Source organism: Marasmius oreades, chromosome 8 (assembly GCF_018924745.1).
Source record: "Marasmius oreades isolate 03SP1 chromosome 8, whole genome shotgun sequence".
Classification (NCBI taxonomy): domain Eukaryota; kingdom Fungi; phylum Basidiomycota; class Agaricomycetes; order Agaricales; family Marasmiaceae; genus Marasmius; species Marasmius oreades.
The window spans coordinates 1,174,581-1,195,757 of record NC_057330.1 but is presented as its reverse complement, the minus strand read 5'-3'; the positions used below and the strand labels follow the sequence as shown (position 1 = coordinate 1,195,757).

General features: G+C 48.2%; 7 protein-coding genes across 8 annotated transcripts; 5 read left to right on the top strand and 2 right to left on the bottom strand.

Annotated features, from left to right (window-relative positions):
• Positions 1 to 1,963: 1,963 nt before the first annotated feature.
• Positions 1,964 to 6,853, bottom strand: E1B28_012292 (uncharacterized protein). The gene is made up of 8 exons (XM_043157383.1): positions 6,088 to 6,853; positions 5,799 to 6,034; positions 4,693 to 5,748; positions 4,575 to 4,632; positions 4,033 to 4,522; positions 3,542 to 3,977; positions 2,472 to 3,489; positions 1,964 to 2,409 (listed from the first exon to the last, which is right to left on the bottom strand). Exons 1-8 carry the CDS (start codon positions 6,761 to 6,763, stop codon positions 2,165 to 2,167), a joined length of 4,215 nt encoding a protein of 1,404 aa, XP_043004750.1. The 5' UTR covers positions 6,764 to 6,853; the 3' UTR covers positions 1,964 to 2,164.
• Positions 6,854 to 7,861: 1,008 nt separating this feature from the next.
• On the top strand, positions 7,862 to 8,443 carry E1B28_012291 (uncharacterized protein; the record flags this gene model as incomplete). Its single annotated transcript, XM_043157382.1, has 4 exons — positions 7,862 to 8,022; positions 8,084 to 8,163; positions 8,224 to 8,316; positions 8,388 to 8,443. 4 exons carry the CDS (start codon positions 7,862 to 7,864, stop codon positions 8,441 to 8,443), a joined length of 390 nt encoding a protein of 129 aa, XP_043004749.1.
• A 620-nt stretch (positions 8,444 to 9,063) lies between these two features.
• On the top strand, positions 9,064 to 10,210 carry E1B28_012290 (uncharacterized protein). Its single transcript, XM_043157381.1, has 4 exons — positions 9,064 to 9,272; positions 9,323 to 9,414; positions 9,465 to 9,557; positions 9,624 to 10,210. Exons 1-4 carry the CDS (start codon positions 9,118 to 9,120, stop codon positions 10,049 to 10,051), a joined length of 768 nt encoding a protein of 255 aa, XP_043004748.1. The 5' UTR covers positions 9,064 to 9,117; the 3' UTR covers positions 10,052 to 10,210.
• Positions 10,211 to 10,547: 337 nt separating this feature from the next.
• Positions 10,548 to 11,128, bottom strand: E1B28_012289 (uncharacterized protein; the record flags this gene model as incomplete). Its single annotated transcript, XM_043157380.1, has 4 exons — positions 10,548 to 10,642; positions 10,702 to 10,783; positions 10,837 to 10,953; positions 11,009 to 11,128. The coding sequence occupies 4 exons, from the start codon at positions 11,126 to 11,128 to the stop codon at positions 10,548 to 10,550; spliced, it is 414 nt and encodes a 137-aa protein (XP_043004747.1).
• A 1,339-nt stretch (positions 11,129 to 12,467) lies between these two features.
• On the top strand, positions 12,468 to 15,832 carry E1B28_012288 (uncharacterized protein). 2 transcript variants are annotated; one of them, XM_043157378.1, is made up of 22 exons: positions 12,468 to 12,597; positions 12,656 to 12,712; positions 12,763 to 12,926; positions 12,975 to 13,119; positions 13,177 to 13,239; positions 13,296 to 13,307; positions 13,363 to 13,407; positions 13,460 to 13,542; positions 13,592 to 13,670; positions 13,719 to 13,725; positions 13,779 to 14,008; positions 14,061 to 14,163; positions 14,217 to 14,299; positions 14,353 to 14,446; positions 14,503 to 14,579; positions 14,635 to 14,715; positions 14,764 to 14,860; positions 14,908 to 15,042; positions 15,099 to 15,263; positions 15,317 to 15,439; positions 15,496 to 15,539; positions 15,593 to 15,832. In XM_043157378.1, exons 1-22 carry the CDS (start codon positions 12,559 to 12,561, stop codon positions 15,605 to 15,607), a joined length of 1,941 nt encoding a protein of 646 aa, XP_043004745.1. In that variant the 5' UTR covers positions 12,468 to 12,558; the 3' UTR covers positions 15,608 to 15,832. The 2 variants fall into 2 exon arrangements, with proteins under 2 accessions (XP_043004745.1, XP_043004746.1); XM_043157379.1 differs by having other exon boundaries at positions 12,468 to 12,712.
• Positions 15,833 to 17,610: 1,778 nt separating this feature from the next.
• On the top strand, positions 17,611 to 19,535 carry E1B28_012287 (uncharacterized protein; the record flags this gene model as incomplete). The annotated part of the gene is made up of 11 exons (XM_043157377.1): positions 17,611 to 17,760; positions 17,810 to 18,100; positions 18,165 to 18,177; positions 18,229 to 18,252; positions 18,313 to 18,352; positions 18,407 to 18,434; positions 18,495 to 18,789; positions 18,840 to 18,845; positions 18,895 to 19,073; positions 19,126 to 19,372; positions 19,428 to 19,535. Exons 2-11 carry the CDS (start codon positions 17,853 to 17,855, stop codon positions 19,533 to 19,535), a joined length of 1,188 nt encoding a protein of 395 aa, XP_043004744.1. The 5' UTR covers positions 17,611 to 17,760; positions 17,810 to 17,852.
• A 254-nt stretch (positions 19,536 to 19,789) lies between these two features.
• E1B28_012286 (uncharacterized protein) lies at positions 19,790 to 21,122 on the top strand (the record flags this gene model as incomplete). Its single annotated transcript, XM_043157376.1, has 5 exons — positions 19,790 to 19,901; positions 19,954 to 20,172; positions 20,228 to 20,433; positions 20,488 to 20,619; positions 20,670 to 21,122. The coding sequence occupies 5 exons, from the start codon at positions 19,790 to 19,792 to the stop codon at positions 21,120 to 21,122; spliced, it is 1,122 nt and encodes a 373-aa protein (XP_043004743.1).
• Between the last annotated feature and the right edge of the window lie 55 nt (positions 21,123 to 21,177).

The following is a 21,177-nucleotide window of genomic DNA, read 5'->3' as shown; positions in this document are numbered from 1 at the left end:
TGCGGTTATACCGAACCGTGATGTGGTCGAGAGGGTCGTTTGTGGTGGTGTGCTACCAGACTCGGCCTTGGGGACCAGGAGCACTGGAAGTATGAAGGATTGAGTCAAATGCGGCCCATGGGAAGGAAGGGCGCCAAACGAGTCAGATGTGGACGTACGAATAGACGGTGGCCTCGGTTGAGGATTTGAGAGCTGGGTGTGCCCAAGCGATGATACAAAGTCGAGTGATCTCTGGTTGCTCGTTTTGCCTGAGATTCGCAGGGTTGAATGTCATTCTCAACGCCATGATGGTAGAAAATTTGTCCAAGATGTTGTTAGCCTGACGGGAAGGGAGGAATGGCAAAAAAATGCTTGAACCTGACAATTATAACAGGTCTACGTACAACACCTCGAGGCCGTATCAGATCTGGATGCAATCCCAAGACTGATTCGGGCTGTTGCGTTCCATGTAGTTAATCACAATACTTTCCAGGGGACGGTGTGCTCCAGGCAGTCACGGGTTAGTCTCATCACACGGCAAAATCGTGAGACCGGGGCTGCCTCTCAGTTCCTCTTCGTCTCTGCTGCACTTGTACTTGCTCCATGTGCCTCCCCTTCAGATTTTCCAAGTTCTTTTTCGTCCGCATTTCTCTCCCCCTCGGATTTCCGAGGTGATCTCATCCATGTCTGTGGGGGGCAAGAGGGACGTAGCATGCCTAGAACATTCGAGGCGTTACAATGAGTCTGGGAGACCTGAGATCGTAGCTCCAAGAGAAAGGACGGCGTTTGTTGGGATGAATTTGCGAATTTGAGGAGAGGAATGTTTGCAGAGGTGGTATTAGGGACATTTCAAGCGATATGTATTGCCATAGAACCCCAACCAGACCCTATTACAGGTCCTCGGTCGTCCCGTGAACTTTTGGCTTTGGTAAGGATGTGACTGAGCTTGCGAAATTTGAGCATCGTAACGTTCTTGTTCTGAGAGAGGCCGAGATTTGTGTCCTTGCTGTTCTTGGCCGAGACTCGTAAGACCTTGACTACCACTCCATTTACTGAGAAGATCACCGCCTTTGAGATCGCTATTGAAACCTTTGTATTTAGCGTAAGAATATGTCATATCCTGGGAGAGGGTTCCCTGGTACATAGAAAAACGCGGTCAGAATTGTGTTTTAAAAGGACATTCATTACCTACAACATGTCATTTGAAATGTGATAACGCGCAGAGTTGTTCAGAAGATGGTAAGACGTCAAACGTTGCGGTAGCGTGAGTAGAAACGAAAGACTGGGGTCCACATTTGAAAGTTGCTCCCGATTATCGAGGAACGCCTGCGATGAGAAAAAAGTTGAGAGCTCACGGTATCTAAATGAATGAATAAGATGAACTGTTACCTGGAACAAAGCAACTCAATCGTCGCATTCAACATCACGGTACATGTACGCTTCGGAGAATCCGAGATCTCCCATGGGCCATGGCGCAAAGACGAACCTCATTGACGACCCTTAACTCTGCCTTGTGCCCATCTGTGTTTTGTGGTCCGGAAAGTGTATATATGTGAATAGATGAGCACTCGAAGACCCCTTTGTACGACTGCAACTTCAGACAGCTTGCTCGACGGTGTGGCATGTCCATCCGGTCCTTACATTGAGGGCCCTGTCGGCTAGTCCTGAAATCGAAGGAGGGTGCTTTGCAGGAGTGACCGTCGCCTCTGCCGTAAGATCACGTTGTTCCCGGTCTCCGAATCTCGCCTGAGGGAAATTATATCTAGCCGCGATGATAAATCTAGAGGCGCGTCCCCAAGGGTACATATTCATAGTATGTTGTAACAAGGATGTTTTGCAGACCTCCGGGGAGCAACCCTATCGGGAACGCACATCGAAACGCGTCTGTCCATCGTTCTTTCTTTCTCACCTAGGAACGTACCAGACTTGCGGATATTGAGTTGGTACATGAACACTTGACTGCGATTTAGATAATCCATTGGATGGTCGGTGGCGCAAGGTTGTTCCGGCTACCGAAACTACCCCGGTCTCAATATTAGCCGTTCTAAAAAATAATCCAATCCTGAAAAATACAGAGTGCTACAAACCAAATGATACACAATACGTGAATGATAATGGATCCGAATAAACATGCATAATGACTTGGAAACAGTACTCGATAGAGAGAAAGGAAAAATAAGAATCTTCATGCGATCCGTCCCGTCGCAGAACCTAACCGCTGCATCCTACGAAGGACCACGGCTTTCGATGGACTACCCAATGTGATTGAATCGTCGCTAGGTGGATCTTCGTCGTAACTGCGCTTCGCTCGCTTAAGAATGGGGGAAATGAGATGATGAGGCGTAACTTGACCAAGATGAGGGTCGTCGTCAGAGGACGACTGTTTGGGGTCCTTCACGGGAGATGAACGACCCAACATGATGGAATCATCTATGCAAAGTATACACCATCAATTAAGAATTTCAACCTTTGAAATGATTCAAACCACGTACCACTGTTCAGATCCAAAACGTCGGGTATTGTAGGCGAAGATGACATATCAATAGCTTTCCGTTGAGGCGTTCGAGGCGTTCGGGGTAAAGCAGTCTGGCTACTAGCTTTCACCGGCTTTCGCGGTGATGTCCTCCGTCGCTCAAACTCCTGGAAAGTAAAAATCTCGACCGCATCGAGCATGATAGCTTTCCGCTTCCTCGAGTTCGTCCGCTGTAGCGGCACCCCAAAAACGTCCTTCCGGGGACTTATGCTGTCTCGAGGAATAAGCATCTCCTCGACTGCTTCTTCATCATCGCATGCTTTGGTGGGTTCAACGGACAGTTTAAGTTTGGGTATCGAACTTAGCGTCGCCGTGTCAATCCTAACTCGTTTCAGTGGCCTATCGTCATCGTTCTCTTTTGACAAACGTCGCTTCTGAGGTGGACTCGCGAAGACAGGTCTAGTGTGACCGAGTAATACATTCGGTGACTCGTTTTCTTTGTTCTCCGTCCTACGCCTCTTGACACGAGGGCTAATAAGAAGAGGACTTCGTACCAAAGCCATAGCATCGCGTGGCGTAGCATATGTTGACGGAATAGAGGGCGTCGGTGTGAAGACGGGTGAGTAGTAGGTGGGGGTCTGGTTGAGACAAGGAGGCGCCGTTGAGGAAGTACGGGTGTGTTTGGGAGGTGTTGATAGAATGACCGGGGCGGGTAACAGCGAGAGAATGTCGATGTTGGGGGTCGACTCGGCCTCAAGACCATCGTCAGACGAAGGTGGTGAGGAGGGTGGCAAGTCAAGAGCCTCTGGCACTTCTTGCGTCGCTGCACCGAAATGTTCCTGGATCTTTGCTGGCCAGTCGTTACTGTCGACAATGGAGGAATACGAGCTGTCGTTCCAGAAGTTCTCAAAAGCTTCCAACGCGGATGGCTTGTCGGGGCGGCCTAAGAATACAGCTTCAAGGAGAGGTGCCAGGGCTTCGTAAGCCTCCAGAGACTCCGGTATACTTCGAAGACTTGACTCGTACAGATTTACCACCTAAATGCATTAAGTCAGCTCATGAAGGGTTCAATACCGAGAACACGCTCACTTCGCCGTAATCCAACTCCGCCATAACTTCATATTCGTCGGAAACCCATAAAGAAATGCCTTCCTGAAGGATCTCCAAAAGCGATTGAGTCAGACTCTTAGGACAGGTCTCGATCATTTCCCGAAGGGGGCGCATGATCCATAATGAAGAGGTGACCTCGGAAGGTTTGGGGGGATAGCGAGAGCGAAGTGTATCCGTGATAAACTCGACGAGAACACTGGGGAATGCGTCGCCCTCAGACAGCTGGCACCTCGTCAGAAGCATTTCTGCAATACGTCCGCAGGAGCTAAACGTAGGCTGATGAAGGTTTTCGGCGACTTCGTTAAGGGCAGTAAGGTCATCGAAACCAATATCCCGGGCTTTTTCTAGCCCAAATCTCAATAGTCCTTCCCATGTGTCGAGGTCTTCGCCGCTCAAATCCCATGCATTAGGGTCCCTGGGATCACTGGTCAATACCTCTGCAACCCAGCGGAAGATATAAACACTCTTACCTGAACGGCAGGCTAAGCAACAACAAAGCATCATCCCAAGCTCCTCGCCGATCCGCTTGCACCCTGCGAACGAAGATGCTCCAAACGCGGCTTCGAATCTCCACAGACCAATCCCACTTGGTTGCCGCGGTATCGTTCCAGAAAGCATCCACGCCGCCACAAGCCAGACTCAGTTCCACACAGAAAGCTGCCCACTCTCCTCGTGAACTCTTCTCATCCACATTCATCTCCTCTTCATACTTGACCAAGCATCGTAGCAGAGAATCTGCATGGCGATCGAGATTGTCGCATGGAAGGGTGTTACGTGCAATGCTCCACAATTCCTGCAAAAGCTTGAGCATCCTTGCAAATGCAGATTGAGGGTCGAACTTGGAAGTCGGTAATTCGACACTTGAATTAGGTGAACCATATGTAATATCACCAGATAAAAGTTGCTGAATTGTATGCGCCACCTTCTGCGCCACGACCTCGCTGCTCTCTTCCGTTCCATCTGATGAAAATGGGTAAGCAGACAAAACTTTGTGGTCAAAAAGGACATTTACCTTCATATATCGCCATGGCTGCATTCAGCAGTGCTATCCAGCCTTCTTTCACTAGATCCTACGTGGATTACTTGGCATTAAATGATCGTTCTCTGAAAGATAAGGGTCAACTACACACCAAATCTTTTTCGAACACGTCGTGCAGGTAGGCGGCTCTTTGCCATAAATGGAAGAATTCATCCAAGATGCCATGTCGGGAAAGCTCATCGCAAGTTAAAGGCCTGACATCATCCGCACTCGTGCATGCATCGTAGGCTTGCCTAACAATCGGTTGCAGTTGGCTGAAATCCGTAGTGAGTAGGCCAGGTACACCTGAAAACAAAGAGCGCGGCAGCAAGTTATTCATATCCCACTGGCGTTTGGACGGAGATAGCGAGAGTAATTGAATGATGACCTGCATAGCATCCTTCAGTGTGTCGGGGTTCTTGCGAATCATGAGCTCAAGGAGCTGGATCACTCGGCGAAGGCCTTCGTCGTCAGTCTCTGGACCAGATCCCACACACGCTGCCAAAATGGAGGTGCCAGTGCCCATGGTAAGGACAGCCTGTAAGATTTTCCAGTTGTTAGCAGCGGTGTGGCATGATTGATTTTGAGACTTGTGGTCTTCGCCCTCGACTTCCGACTCGCCATCTGGATCGGAGTACGCTGGTTGGAAATGGGCCCAGGTTAAGGACCTCCACACGATGCACGCGAGACAACGAATAGAGCTCTTCTTGTGTCGGAGCGGTATCGATAGGAGGGAAGTGATCGCCCGGCTCAACCGCGAATCCTTGAAAAGGGAGGATCCAAGAAGGACAGAGAAACTCGCTAAGACACTCAATGCCCAGACTGGTCCTTGCGCTACGTGGGAAGGACTTTCGTTGTTCAGGGTGGTTCTGAGCGTACGACAAATGGGAGATTCTGCGAGATTGGATTTGCTGGAAGGCGTAGATTTGGTTGGTGAAGTTTTTGTGGGAATGTTCAGGAGAAATGACGCGATAGCAGATGCTATGCGGACGTGGTTTTGGGAGAGAGGAGTCTCTGCGCTAGCAATGGCAAGACCTCCGAGGGCATGACAAGCGTTGATGCGCAGAGCAAGACTGGGACCAAGGAGATTGTTGAGGACAGAATCTATCAGCTGAGAGAAGGCAGGAATGAACGTTTCCGGCTGATAAATAGCAAGGTCATGAACTGCCTAGAGAAATAATCAGATTATTATCTGAAGGATGCGGGTATAGAACGAACCTTCAATCCATCGCTAGCGGACCCTCGTTTGCCTTCCTTTCCAAGCTCGCCATCAATGCCTCGCCGCAAGGCGTAAGCTATTCTGTCCTTCGCTCCCAAGAGGACCGACGAGGGAAGGCGTTGTGTCTGGATCACACAAATGGCCAATGCACAGGTTTTTCGAGCGTTCGGTGTTGGCAGCGCGTCGGCCAAGGGTATGGCCAGAACTGCTGTCAATATTTGTCCAAGCTCGGCGTCTGGAAGGAGTTGTTAACACCGTACGAAACGAAGAGAATGGGCGAATCCTCACCTGAAAAGACCTGATACACGACACGAAGAGTAAACACCAACCCTATAAGTTTGAGCACGCTATGTGATAGCGTACATAAATCCCTGGCCAACTTGGCCTGCTCAGCAGTCATGCCCCTTTTCTTCTTTGGACTGTTCGTAGGCGAAGGCAAGAGGGTGACGACTCGAGCTGAATCACGTTCCTCAGATACTACTGGATTCACCAGAGCACGACCAAGATCACGAAGTATGCTTTTCAAGACGAATTCGCGGCTCTTCTTCAAGGGCGTGAATATCGTGCACGACCCGTCTGTTCTTTCGTGGACATAGGCTCTGAGTCGTGCCGCAAGCACCGAATAGGCTTGGATCAGCTCGCTCAGCTTGTGATCTGAGTCAGATATGATGGTGATGATCGGGGTATTCAGGTAAGTGGGATCACCGAGAGGGTTGGAAGGTTCTGGAGTAAACTCGCGCTGCTCGCATTCGTTCTCCAGGGGAAGGAGTGGGAAAGAAGATTTCTTGAGAATCGATTTAGCAGGGGGTTCTTTAGTGGCACTGCAGAATGTCGGGCCTCGTGGGGGAGCCGACAGACTATGATATTGGTTGTGTTGAGACCATACGACGCGACATCCAGACGCCTGCGTTCGATTCTCTTTCTCCTCTCGGTGAGATGATTTTGGGGGAGTAGGTAACGACATCAACAGGAGCCGTCAGATATTGTAAAAATGACGAGGACGGTGAGATATCGATGAGGCTTTCCCTTACAACGAGTTGCTGGTAGGAGGGGGAGAGAAATGGTAGAAAATGTGATGTGTCACACAATCTCGTGGATTGTCACGGCCGTCAACGCGACGCGTTTGCTGTATTTACGCGCCGCGTCTCTTATTTGCCAGGAACTCCCTTGTCATTGTAATTACACCACGTTGAAGACATTCTGCACCCACTAGTCATTACACCAAGTTCAACTCGTCATGCCAGCCGGAACTGTAAAGAGTCTGTTGCTTCGATAAGGTGGAGGCAAATGCCACACAATATTTGCCACTAGAAGTTTGTCGGGTACTAAATGGGTGAGGTGTATATTGCCTTGCCCAAGTCAGTAACGGAGCTGAACCACTAGGATTATAGCAGAGTCACCTCGCGATACCGAGGAACCCACTGGTACAGCACAAAATAGGTCGTGTGAGTAGTGAAACCGAAAGGCGGCACATAATAGATAGATAAGCTTCTGGTCGTTCCGAATTCGGGCTGCGATCAGCCTTGGGGTACGTACATACTACGAAAAACTGCAGGCAGGGGAATCGGATGTAAGTTTCCCATTTATTCGACCCCTCAAATACTTGAATACTCACTACTCATACTCAAGGTACTTATTCCATCAAGGGCTACCATATCCGTTCGCATCAAACCCCAGGCCTCCTGAACCGGACGATCTAGGAAGGTGTATTCTCAGATGCTTCAAGAAATCGAAATTTTAAGAACAAGCTTCAAGGTTATCACATCCACGAATGTAGCGGAACGTATTCGCCATGAATACTTATGTGAGTCTGGGAATTGGGATTGAGAACCGAGCAACGGTGTTTGATCGTGGAGGAGAAGCAACGGAATGCCAGCCACCGGTTGAGATTGCACTGCATCAACTAATAGACCTCCACTTTCTTTCCTGTTCGTCATCCAACGGTCAATGTGCTCAAGTTCGTATAAGAATCGTCTCGGATATGCATTATTCAACATCCCTCAACCTTTCGGACCTCTTCTTCTCTTTCCTCTCTTAACCTATCTGATTTCCTTCACGTTCCATGATGCCTTTTGCTCACGTTCTTCTCACGTTTCTCATCGCCCCGGTCGTGAGCCTTGTCGGTTCAGTTCCTATCTCGAGCAGGGATGTCTTTGCCCCTCCCGTTACCTATCCTCATAATGGTGTTGTATGGTATTGCGGCGATCGCTACAATGTTACTTGGTGTGCTCAATTTTGGTCATTCAAATTTCATCACGATATCAATTCAATGCATTGAATACAGGGACACTTCTAATCCTCCAGAACAAATCACAAATAATGAGGGTACAATCATTCTGTCTCACAATGGACGGCTGCTTCTTGGTAAATTGTGATGGTGGCAGACGTCCTCAAGAGCCAAGAGTCTCATGTTTTGTCTACCAGATCACTCCCTCGCCGACGGATTCAATATCATGGATGGAAGGGTTGAAGTCGAGGTACCAAACGTCAAGGTGGGAAACAAGTATTCAATCGTTCGTGAGTAAACTTCACATACGTCTAAGTGACGTCTTCAACGTTGAATGATGGAACCCCGTCATTATAAACAGTTTTGGGCGACTCTGGCAACCAGGGGGAGACATTTAGAATCGCCCGCCACACGTAACGATTCTCGTGGTCGACGTCTTGCTTGCAAAACGAGGACGCTTCACTGCCACTCACGGAACGATTCATGGACATTGATAATTGACATCCTCCGGGCTTCAGTTTTCTTCCTCTTTCATTTCTTACTCGTTTGGACAATTCGAATCTAATCTCCGTTTTCCATGTCTTGATCCATTCCATAATAATACATGTATGGACCTTGTAATGTGTATCGAATTTTACATGCTTGTGTACATATAGTTGGCCGCCTGTACAGCGAACAGCGTTGATAAGTGGTCAGAAATAGATCTGAGCTGTGGGCTCAAGCGCCCGCTCGAATTCCGCCTATCTATTACGTATCTGAACTAACCCTGGCGGATCATCAGAAAGAAGTAGAAATTTCTGGTTTTCTACGAGTACCCGATGTTGAGATACCCAACCGATGCTTACCGGACTTCCCACTTGATGTTTGACCCATCTGCTAGCCTTTTCCAATACCCGAATACAAAACGCACACGCCACGGGGTCGTATGACATTTTGCGACTGATGCGCGAGAGTCAACCACATTGGTATGCTAGGGTATGATCGGCCGGCGCAGTATATAAGTAAACAAGCTCAGCCACCATGAAGGCCTCGACCTCGGAGCTCCCACCACTAGCCCACGTCCCAGTCTAATTCCAACGTTTAGACTTGCCATGATAATGTTTTCCCTTACGCTTACGATTTTATGCCTCGTTTCCTCTCTTACCTACGCCTCGCCTCTATTTCCTCGAATCGTCTTCAACCCAAACATCACTGTCCCAGATGCCAACACTGCCTGGGCAGTCGGAACAACTCAAACGGTGAAATGGTACGTCGCTGTTAGCTAATTGCTCTAGACACGACATTCACATGAGGCAGGGACGCCACTGGGTTGCCGGATGAGTCGTTGAAGGGAATGGTGGTCTTGGGGCACATTGAAGGTGATGACGACAACGAACATTTAATGCTCGGTAAAAGGGCTTCTTTAGATTCGGCGTGCGACTGCTAATCATTCTCGTAGACCCACCTTTGGCCAAAGGTTTTCTTCTCAGAGATGGAGCAGTCACCATAACAATTCCTGATGTTCCCTCGAGGTCAGATTACGTCGTCGTAGGTGAGTTACATCGGCCCCTTTGTTTGCAAGTCCAAGTCTTGGAAGCTCATTACATCCTCCACGTAGTTTTCGGAGACTCCGGTAACGCTAGCCCCAAATTCACCATCAATAATCCCAATCAATCCAGCAGCAGCACCCTCACTGCCAGCTCAACTTCTTCTCTACTTCAGTCCGCCACGATTACCGATCCTATCCCTATCAGTGGCACTACGATAACCGGAAGCCCTCCGGCAGATCCGTCCACAACGATCACCCCTGTGACAACCAGTAGTATATCACAAATCACCACAACCTCAACCTCAACTGCTCCACCTACTTCTGCTTCCAGTGAGGGTAGCTCCGGTGGCAGTTCTGTCTCTGTTACGACGTCCAGTGCAGGACCGAGTGGAACATCTGCTGACTCCCAGTCAGGCAGTAATGCTGCCTGGAAAGTCAGTTCCGGGCAACCGTTTGTGATGATTGCCTTTACTATCGCCGTTTCCCTGGCCCTTTAGGGTTCGGACGTAGGTTGTGGATTTCAATTTTCGGACTTCTATTTTTCGACTTGAGGACTATATATGTCGGTTTTTACTTGAACATATGTACAACCACCCTGCTTCATGTCACTCTGTAAAACCAGTCATTTCATTTCAAGTATAATATTTTCCTGCGAGTTCGCCGGTATGACTGTATTAGGCATTATTGCCAAATGAGCGGATGAAGGCGGAGGTGACAGAAAGATGTTGAGAATGTTGATATCAACATACAGGGTAAACGAAGGCTCTTCTAGTAGCAAGTTCAGGTTGCGCTCCAGGCGAATAAGTTATCGCAGGCAAAGAGAAGGGGGAAAACGAATGTAGTGAAAACGAAACGTTAGAAATACAAACTCTGGAGTAAATCCTATCTGGCGTTAAATAGCGCAGTGAATGCCGCATGGAAAGGTGTGGAAGTAATGAGGAAGGGGATCGTAACGCGGGTATGTCGCAGGATACAACTCCGGCCAATGACCATTCAAGGCGACCATCCTCTAGGTTGGAACTCCCACTTGATATCGAGAACCCCTTTATCAAGAGGACCGAACTTCTGGAAGAGCGTAGGGGACATGTCTGGGAATTAAGTTATATGTTTAAGCGAGTATTCAGGAATAAGAAAGAGACAAATCTACCCAGATCGTTATTATTGCATCCCGGGCAGCTATCCCATATAATCCCATAGGCGTGCTTATCGTTAGAGGTTATTGACACCCACTGCAAACAAGATTTCAGTCAAGGAACTCGAGGAACTGACTCGGTGCACGAACCTGGCCACAGTTGTTGCCTCCATTCTGTTTGTAGAGATCTAAACCAATGGCGACAATCGGGTCATTGTCTGTGTTATAATTGCCGCAATTGCCCATGCCAGGGTGGAACCATGTCCCCTGTTGTAAGAGATATCCATGAGGCTTGGCCGGATACAGTGACTTGATTGCATACCTTGCCGTGGTGCGTGGCCGCCTTCTTCTCCAAAACAGCGTCGTAAGTTGGAATGGGAGTGGCAGAAATCAACATGAGAGATGAAAAGGCGATGAAAACGAGAGTGAGGATGGAAGCCATATATGTCGCGACGAGAAAGAGAAGGAGCGTAGGTGTGCACAGTTCTGAGTAGCGCACAGTGAAAAGGATGAGAAGGATTCTCTATGGCTCCTCAGCCTCTCCTCAAACACCCTTTTATACGGTATACAAGGAGTTGTACGTGATTCGGCAGAGGGTCCACATGAAGTGTATGGGCCTTCAAACGCGAATAGGGTACAGGTTGCAAGTGGACCGGTATCCGTACCTCAGAATCTGGACAGAATAGTCCTTAGAAAGCGCAGATTAGGTCATTCGTGAGCTGGCAACCCATCGACATACTTGAAAAGCGTGAGCATAAGTGAAGAAGACAGACCGACATGCAAGCCAGCCACCGTTGCTGAGGTTCCTCCTGTACGAAGTTGGACTAGCGGTTGAGGGGAAGGGTAGAATTCAACAGGTTACCGCCCGCGGACATTCTGACCGAAGATTCAGATTCTCCTGTATCCTTCAGGATGTTGATGCTAGAAGTTATTTGGTACGGGCAGAAGTAGCGTATTATCACCACGGGATTGCAGGTGAGCGCTTGAACCAAGCTTGAACGCACGCCCAAGACACCGGCCCGGTAGCATGCATCAGGTCAGCGCTAAACCACGACCCACCTATTCCCCATATTGCGTGCATTCTCTTCAGAACTAATGAAGCCTATTATGACCCGTCAGATACATACCTACCCGAGAATACACACCCACCCGAATGGGACCCAAACTTTACTTTATCAACCTCTTTTGCACCGCTTAGAGCTCGATGTCTTCAATCACGGCGGATTTTACCAACACTGGCCTCCTGTACGCTAGATGTCCTTCTAATGAACCCATATGGGTATGAGGGTTATCTCAGATGGAGCCAAGGATGATTCAAAACGGCAGACTGCATTGCTCCCTCCAGCAAGGGCGTTGGTAAATTCCGGCTCGATACTCCTAAAAGTGCAGTGCCGGTGTTACAGTGTGTTTGAACGTTCCAGAAGCTCGACGGAGAGTTTGCCTCTCTTGTATACTTATTGGAGTCTCGGTTGTATCTAGACTTACATAGAGGGGCGCCGTGCTAGTGGAATATATTTCCAAAAGATAGAACCGTATACAAGTTGAAGACTGTATATTTATATTGAATTTCGACATGATCTCGACCTGATTTCCTCTCTGTAGGCGGTTTGGTCTACGAATAGCTATAGGCACAATCATTGGAGGGCTAAGTGGCAACTAGTTTTGTGACTCAGGGATAGGAAATTTCTCAGTAATTCGCTGCTACTGTATCTTATCTTATCCTATAGGTATCTTATCGCATTCTATTTGTGACATCACTAATAACACTGCCCTTGTGCGGTTCTTGGTTCTGACTACCAACTGACTACAGGCTGACCACAAATCATTCATAGATCAAGCGCTGGCCCAGCTCAAGTCTGCAAGTTTGAGACCATGACCGAAGTAAATCAGACCTACGGTCAATCTCTTCCCGTGAAGTTGCCCACATACAATTGATCATCAATCAAGGAACTTAATCGTTCTTTTCTAGGACCAAGTCGACAGAATCGCAAACAATTTCAACGTTCATCTCGAACTAGTCAGCGAAGTAAAACATTTCCTACTCTAATCCCTTCAAACATTCAGATCTTTTATCAGATTCGGGATATCTACAAAGAGCGAGTTACTATCGAACGAGAATATGCAGCAAAGCTACAAACCCTCGCGAAGAAGGCCGTGGAGAAGAGAAGCAGGCTCGAATCGAGATTAGTTCTTGGAAGTGATCCAACCAAGACATGGACAGAGGCTTCCTTGAAGCAAAAGTGCGTGAATGGCATTTTGGAGCAGTCACTGCGGCTAAGACCGATTAGCATGTTAAATGTCGCTTACAAGGAGTTGGTGGATTCCATAACCAACGCATCCCATGACCATGTCAATATTGCAGATGCTCTCACATCTCAGGTGGTCGAGGCATTGAAAGCAGTTGAGCGGAGGAACGAGGAAGCTCAGAAGAAGGTCATATATTCGTGCCCTACTGCCTCAAGTCCCATGAAAGACTCACGACTATGTCAGGAAATGCAATTCTTTCACAAACTCACTGTAGATCGAGACAATATATACGCAGATCGTCTGAAGGTTGGAATATCATTTGTGTATCAGAACCGCTGCGTATTCTGATTTTGGGCCAACAGAGTAAGCAAAAGGTGCGACAGACACGCATCGGCGTCACAGCAAGGTTATGTTGACCCCATCCCGTAGTACGATGAAGAATGTCTTGAGGTGGATCTGCACAGACAGAAGCAGGTCGGCCCTTTACCAGGTTTTGGGAAGTAGTTTAATATTGACTACCTCACAGAGTCGAGCTCAAGATGACCGCCATGCCGACCGAGTGTCGCGGCAAGCCGAACAACAGCGTAACGAGATGCTCAATAGTAAAAAGTGAGTACGTGCTCCTACGTTTGACGCGTAATTCTCAAGCTTTACAAAGCATATACATTATTTCGACTGCCATAGCCAACACGGCTAAATCTAAATACTTCAACGTGGACCTTCCTGATCTTGAAAATGTAAGTTTCCAGGCTCCCACGTCCGGCATTTGCTCAAACCTTTACTAGAGACTCCGTGGGTGCTCCTATTCGTTCACTGCGAATGAGCTCTGAGAGCCTGAAAACAAGAGGTTCTACAGGCCCGATTAGTGGAAAGATTTACGCAAGTCCTGATACATGGTCAAGCGTTACAAATGGGCCATCTAGACGTCCTCAAGGGCCGGCTCTCCGGGGTGGAAGCCTCCCTTCAGCGCGTAAATCCTGCCCGAGATCAAGATCTCTTTATCGATTTCAATATACGACCGTTCAGTGCACCTTCTGATTGGGCTTTTGAGCCATGCCATAACTTCTACGATTCGGTGAGGCTTCTTCATGAATTACCAAAGTCTATTATCTGATGTCTGTAAAAAGGAAGACATGAACGTTGAACAAATTCCTAAGGTGTTCCTGCAGAACAAATTACGTCGAAGCCAAAACAAACTCCAGGAACTTGGAGCCTTGTTAGACGGCAAAGGTAAATACCCTGAATCCGAGGTTTCGACGATTAGCTAAATGATATTATCGAAGCGAGAGAGCAAGACCAGCTGCAAAAACTCGTTGCAGCATATGCCACTGATAAGTCACTAGGCAATATAGACGATATCACGAACGTGAGTCAATTTGTGGCGCCTATATTCATTTTTTAATAAGAGCACAATTGTAGAAATATACCGAGGCCAGCCACCAACTGACCCTGTACAAAACATCGGAAACTATTCTTACCGCCGAAGTTGACACCATAATGAAAGCTCTCGAAGGTGGGACATTCTGCTGCTCCGCGGTTCTGGTCACATAGTAATTGAGATCTCGGTAGGTGATCTGGGGGCACAACAACCTCATTCCTTCAAAAGTGCATCATTCTCTATTCCAACTACATGCGGATACTGCAAGGTAATTTATCCCAATTGGTCTTACTCATGGTCGCTACATTCACTTCTTCACTTAGACATCGATATGGGGAATAAGCAAACAGGGGAAAACATGCAAGGCCTGCAACCTCTCCGTACATGGGAAGTGTGAGCTCAAGGTAAGGGTGGATCCGGCTCGTGGTCACCGTCGTCTTGACTCTTCCAAGGTTCCCGCCGATTGTCAGCGGGGAACTGGTGACGTGAGCCGACCCGCGTCGAAATCATTGGCCTCGCCCAGTCAAACCGGCCGTCTAAGCTCCAAAGGTCGGTATAAGCTCCAATCCTCCGTCATGTCTCTAATAACATTTTAGAGGTCTCTCGATTGGAAGAGCCTACACCCTCATCCTTTGTTCATCCGTCCGCGTCTGATAAAGAAATCACCTATCCAACGGCACAAGTCATTTATGACTTTGTTGCGACGTCGGAGTTTGAGCTGTCTGTCACAGGTGGGACGGCTGATTCTCTTTTTCGACTCCTTTCTCATGCACTGGAATTCTACTAGACGGAATCATTGTCCGTGTTTTGGAGCCTGACGATGGCTCTGGTTGGATCAAAGTGGCTGATGGTCATGGAGGGGACGGGCTAGTCCCCGCTTCTTACCTGGAGTATGGGACCTCTGAAGCCGCCGACGAATCACCGACCAGGGAGAACGGTTCTGGAAGATATGGTGGGCATCACTTTTTTCCATTCTCAGAGATGATTAATCCTTGGCTTCCTCAGTCAAAGCAATATATCAATATGTTGCGAATGGACCGGACGAACTCACGCTTGAAGAAGGAGAAGTCATTGAGCTGTCAAGTGGTGCGACAGGTGGTCAGAATTACGGTGAAGGTTGGTGGGAAGGTATGTTAGTCCGCTGCTGTGAGATATCTTTACTCAATCGGTTTCATTGGGTCTAGGGTTCGATACAAAAGGCCATAAGGGCATATTCCCGAGCAACTATGTAGGTGGTTCATCCATTCAAAGTCCGCGACAATAATTACCGAGGTCGTTTAGGTTGAAGCTGTATAATCAGAAGTCGAACCCGTTAGTATTCCAGGCGGAGCAACCGCCAAGATGAAAGTTAGAATCAGGATCGTCACCGGCATATGAGTAAAACGCCCTCGTCGCCTCCGTTGTGTATGTGTATCATAGTTGAATGAATGTGCCAACGTTGCATTGAATGTCAGTCGTCCTCTGATTCAAATCCCAAAATAGCGTACATATAATGCAATGTGATTCCGTGTTCGAACGGCCTCTTGAACCCAATTTTCAGACAAAACCGAACCGATCATGAATTGACAGTCGCGGCGTCTACGGCGAACTCGATCTATACGAGTATCTACATGCATGTCTGCAGCTGCTTGGAGCGTTGTGGGGTGTTGAAAAGGGATGTTCCATGTAAGGTTATTGGCTAGCATTATTGTGACCCTCGAAGCCGGATATCTACAAAACAGGGAGTTTCCATAACTAGTGGTGTGGGCTGAGAAATCGTTACCCTCTGGTAGCGATCCAGATCTGAGCTCTAACATTTTGCCAACGCTGTAAAACCTCAGGGTCGAGAAGCTGCTACAGGCGGCAGGAAGTACATCACAAGCAGGACAGTGTTCGACACGGACTGTAGAAGCTTGCGCCGCAGGCGGTATCTCAAGTAATGCATAAGTAGAGCGGACACCTCGACCAGAACCCCATTCACCAGCAGTCTGTCTGTCTGTCCATCCCTTGGACAGTCCAACGCCAGGTCGCCGGGGTGTGTGGGACCAGTGTCGATATCCGACCTTCGAGGCTTTCTCGGCGGTCGATTGAAAACAGATGGTGCCTCTCAACCCGCCAGATCGACATGTGCTGGATTAGGCTCGGCCAGCCGTATTACTAGACAGATCCTGCTCCGTGGTCATGCTTTCCCAACTTGTCAAGGAAATCATCTTCCGCCAAGTCGCATTCGCAATGAGTACGGTTCATATACTTCCAGGAGCTTCCCTGTGGCGAGTGGTGGTTGTACTCTTGCGATGGATGACTGCGAAGATGATTTCTGCGTTACATATGGGTCAGCGGCTGCGAGGATGGAATCCACTAGCACGGTCAGGTCAAGCCCAGTACTACCCCAGATAGTCGTGTAGCTTCAAAATCATCTGACGACCAAGCCCGCAGTTGGGTGTAGAGCGAGTGGACCGAACGAGGAGTTCAACCTTTCCGCGCATGATCCCATGTTTCCGAAATTACGCCCTGCCATGATTGATGGAATGATCTCTCCGGGACTTGAGTTTGAGACCTTGAGGCCGTGAGCTTGTAGGCACAGTCAATTGTTATTCGATTGATTTGGTTCTACATTCCGGACGGTGAGCACAGTTTAGAGACCTCAGAACTTGGTTGTTGTCGGTAGTTGGAAGAAGTAACAGCGGGAACATATCACGGACGCCTCATTAGTACTTTTCGGCCCATTACATCGCGCATCAAATATCCAGTGAATCTCCAAGATATTTGACACTGAAATATGCATAGAACAAGCAACCCGTTCCGTTCCTAGGTCCAGTCTTTCGGCCCAAATAGTCCTGGCGACCTGGGACTCCATCACCACCGCCGCCCAATACTTACCCACTCGAGCCAGAGGCTAACTTGAGACAGGATCAGTGTTCGCACTCCCGGGATGCTCGGCGGATGCACTAATGCCACGACGGCGTTCTTGAAGGTGTCACCAAACATTGTTTCCGTGAACCTAATGGAACGGCCACTATGTCGTCACATTGAATGGCGTTGGGATAAGCTTGAGGCCACAGTGAATTGATTGCCAAGTACTCGGAGGCTTGAAGTCGGCCGAAGAGTCTTCTGTTCTCTGAATCTCTTCAATTCAGTGCCAGATCCCGGACGAAGACGCCATTGAGACGGTCTGACAAGATTTACCTTGTATCTACATGAAGAGGTAGGAGGTCTAGAGGTTTCGATGATTTGGGCTTGGGCTAAGGTTGGAACCCGGGTCCCGATAGCATGTGACTTGGTGCAGAAAAACAAGAAAACGAGCTGGAAAGTGGGAATCGTACCAAGTCAACAGTTTACTGAGCACCTCTAGTCCCAAAGAAAGATGGTCCAAACAGCGGACCGTCTCTACCAAACCATGGCCACCGTTCGGCAACCTGAGGGAACAAGACGACCAAACAATTTGGCTTTAGCATTCAAACGGAGGTCACGTAGGCCAAATCGGTTTGGCTTCTCAAACTTACGCCAACTTGCAAACAGTCTTTAGCTCAATCCCGTCCACCACTCTTTTCTTCCCTTTTTCATGCTAGCAACGCATTCAGATCCAACGTCTCCTGATTTTCAACTCGATGACGGTGGTCGCCCCGCCAAGAGGCAGCGCAATTGGCCTCCAGATTCACCCATGACCTACACGGACCCAACTCAGTTCGGCTACCTGGATGAATCGACGGTGTCTATGGAGACGACTAGGCTTGCCCGACAAGATTCCACGTCCCAGCGTACTCAGGAGAAAGAAAAAGGCCGCAGACTGTCCTGCAAAGAATGCCGGAGGCGAGTTCAAGTCGACATTTTTTTCTTGTTCGGACTCTCACATGTCAGTTGTTGCATCGTCCAGACTCAAGCTGAAAGTAGGGTGGTTCCATCTCTTCTCAGGTTCATTAGCCTGATTCATTTTCGAGTGCGACCGCGTGTTTCCTTGCCAGGTGGATTATTGTGCCAGTTGTCATGCTTTTTGTCTGATTGTTGTCATCTTATCTCTGTAGTCTTGCCGGAAACGAGGTTGTTCTGATATATGCCCTGAAGGTGAGTCTTGTCTTGCCCTTCTGGCGAGGATTACCGTACATGATTTCAACGTAGGTGCACTCACTTCTGGAAGAGGGAGCCGGTAAATAATACTGTTCTCTCTCGGTTGACTTTTTTTTTCTCATCATTTTCATTTTTTCAGTTTCATTCTCGCCAATACCGAACAGCTTCACGCGAAAATACTCCAACTCAGCGATCGTGTGCGACAGCTTGAAGATGGATTACAAACTTTACAGTCAAATCAGTTCTCAGAACCGCACCCGCTACTCGCCCCTGATCTGCTGAAAATCAAAAGCACCCAAGAATTTTATGGAGCGCGTCGGCCGAATTTTTTGTCGCTAGATTTGTCTTCGGCTCAGGGGGATGAAAATCTGGGGGCATCGGTTGGAGCGTTGTCGCTCACTTCCAACAACTCTCCCGCAATGGAGCATGACGAAGTATAGTCATTTTTTTGACATTTGTTCCTTGACGCTGATGTTTTGAATAGGGACGGGTATGTCAGAGAGTTCTTTTTTTACTGCAAAACACTAACGAAAGGCAAGTCGACTGGTTTCACTGGAGATGGACTAGAGGTGCCGGCAGACATCATGCAACTCAGCACTACTTTTCCTTTTCCGTGGGCAGTCGATCTCAAAATCAGAGCACGTATACGTAGCGCGTTACCAGAGCGAAAGGAGGCTCTTCGTGTCTGCGAACAAGCACGTAATAATGCTTTGTGGCAGTAAGTAAACCAAGGTACCTCTCTCTTGTTTCAGACCCTCTTACTTTGATAGATACAATTTGGATGCTTCGGAAACCTTCATCCCAAATCTAGTGCATTACTGTTATGAGACGGTCATCGAAGATCTCAGTCCTAGGCGGCTCGCGCTGCTACTCATGGTCCTTTCCATTGGTTCTTTGGTCGACCTCGACGGTCCTTTGGGGTCATTACACGGCGAAGCCTATCACCACTTAGCCAGAGCTTCTGTCTGTGAAATACCCCTGATGGAAGAGCCTGATTTTGATACGCTTCATGCACTCGTAAGAGGGGCTTCTTCTGTCTCTGTAAACAGATTTACTAATATCGAGCTCCCAGTTTTTCATGATCTGGTACCACCTCATCTTTTCCGACAACAAGAAAGCAGTCGGATATGCATGGAATCTGATGGGCTTCGTTGCAAAGGCAAGTTATGCGTACTCGTGACTCCTCGCAACCATGCTAACAGGAGATGTTAGTTGGCTCAAGGAGTTGAGTGATTTGTCATGGAAGTCAAGACTTTAAAGCTTAATTGACTCATGCCTAGCTTGGATTGCACCGCGAAAGCTCTCGTATGAAGCATATTCCGGAAGAGCATGAAAAGCGAAGATTCATTTTCTGGGAGCTGCTGAATCTGGACTGTCGGATGGTGGGTAATCTCTGTGTACGTTCCTGCTTAGGATTATACTTGAAATTCATACATGCAGAGTCTATCGCTTGGACGTCCACCATCCATCTGTCTGGCTCACGTCGATACCAAGCCACCTTCCTACGATGCACACGGCCTATATGTTCCCGAGGAAGAGGTAATATGTAAGTACCAGGATTTCAGTTTAGTGCCCGCAATTCACGGTCAAATGGGCAGATCACCAATGGAAAAACACATTCTTTATTCAATGTCTGAATCCGGCTCTTGAGACTATCATTGCAGTCCAGCCTGTGGACTATTCTGTAACTCTTGGCTTGGACGCGCAAATACGCGACTTTGCCGTACCGGATCTACTAGACAATCGTAAAGGAAACCCGCCGCCTGCGCGTTTCCTTGCCATGCAACGGGCACTATTGTCTACTGGTCGGGACATCGGTAAGGAGCAGTTCTAGATTATGAAGCTACCGTTATTGAAACTTATGGTTTACAGTCATCTTACAACTTCACCGCCGTTATTTTATTCAGACAATGAGCAGTCCCGTGGCCTTTGAACTACATCATACCTACGCTCCCTCAGTGTTGGCTACATATCTCGGTGCAGCATCTATCATTACAGCAGTTGAGATGTTATTCGAAACCGAGGCGCAACTGAGCGCACGGTTTTTATGCTTCTGGTTCAACTCGTTTTCGGCAGCTGTAAGTGATGTCTTTACTGTATGATTTGACCAAACATCTGTATTTCCTCAACAGGTGACGTTGGCTCTTCTTGTGTCTCGTGCGCCTGCATCTCCTCTAGCTCCCTGCGCGTTGAATGATCTTGATAGGGTTAGCCGCCTTTTCCGTAAAGCGGCCAAGATTCTACCTTTCAGTGTAAAAACTCTGGTATGTTTTATGTTAAACGTGCTTCTAACATTCGTTCTGACGACCTGTAGCCCGTAATGTTGAAAATGACAGAAAAGGCTCGTAGCATCCACATGAATTGGCGAACTCAAGCTGGTATTGATCAGACAAAGTTTGGAAATGACGCTCAGCTCCGCCTAGGCGAAGTTGGGAACTGCATACTCCCATCGTTCTCAGGTTCCCATTTCATGCTTCGTCAATACCTCGAACACCTCAGAAACATTACACCTATGATGCCTTTGTCTATCCCAGCACCTCCATCGACCGCTACCATAGATCACTTGCTATCCTCCAATAATCGTGCATGGCTACCTGATATCTACTCTTTCAACAGCGTGGGTGTTGGCGTCGAAGGTTATGCAACTTCGCCTCCCACTCCGTTCATGCCCTCGGAGCCAAGAGTCAAAAACTTGGAATCTCTCAATTTCGACCACGGAGCTTTGATGACTGATTTGGAAGAGACTAGTTTCATGGCGTGGTTCTAGAATTGGGGAGTTTCACACAATTTCTTGAAATCTCAGTAAAATGAGTCGTCGAATC

What these genes read in the sequence shown, in the direction of transcription:
- E1B28_012292 (XM_043157383.1), bottom strand. Translation starts at nt 6,763, where the DNA reads ATGTCGTTACCTACTCCCCCAAAATCATCTCACCGAGAGGAGAAAGAG. An exon ending in AGCCATGGCGATATATGAAG is followed by an intron (nt 4,523 to 4,574) that starts GTAAATGTCCTT and finishes CATTTTCATCAG; the next exon opens with ATGGAACGGAAGAGAGCAGC. An exon ending in CGTTTTGGATCTGAACAGTG is followed by an intron (nt 2,410 to 2,471) that starts GTACGTGGTTTG and finishes TACTTTGCATAG; the next exon opens with ATGATTCCATCATGTTGGGT.
- E1B28_012288 (XM_043157378.1), top strand. Translation starts at nt 12,559, where the DNA reads ATGACCGAAGTAAATCAGACCTACGGTCAATCTCTTCCC. An exon ending in ACGAGGAAGCTCAGAAGAAG is followed by an intron (nt 13,120 to 13,176) that starts GTCATATATTCG and finishes CGACTATGTCAG; the next exon opens with GAAATGCAATTCTTTCACAA. An exon ending in ATATAGACGATATCACGAAC is followed by an intron (nt 14,300 to 14,352) that starts GTGAGTCAATTT and finishes GCACAATTGTAG; the next exon opens with AAATATACCGAGGCCAGCCA.
- E1B28_012290 (XM_043157381.1), top strand. Translation starts at nt 9,118, where the DNA reads ATGATAATGTTTTCCCTTACGCTTACGATTTTATGCCTCGTTTCCTCT. An exon ending in ACAACTCAAACGGTGAAATG is followed by an intron (nt 9,273 to 9,322) that starts GTACGTCGCTGT and finishes CACATGAGGCAG; the next exon opens with GGACGCCACTGGGTTGCCGG. An exon ending in GTCAGATTACGTCGTCGTAG is followed by an intron (nt 9,558 to 9,623) that starts GTGAGTTACATC and finishes TCCTCCACGTAG; the next exon opens with TTTTCGGAGACTCCGGTAAC.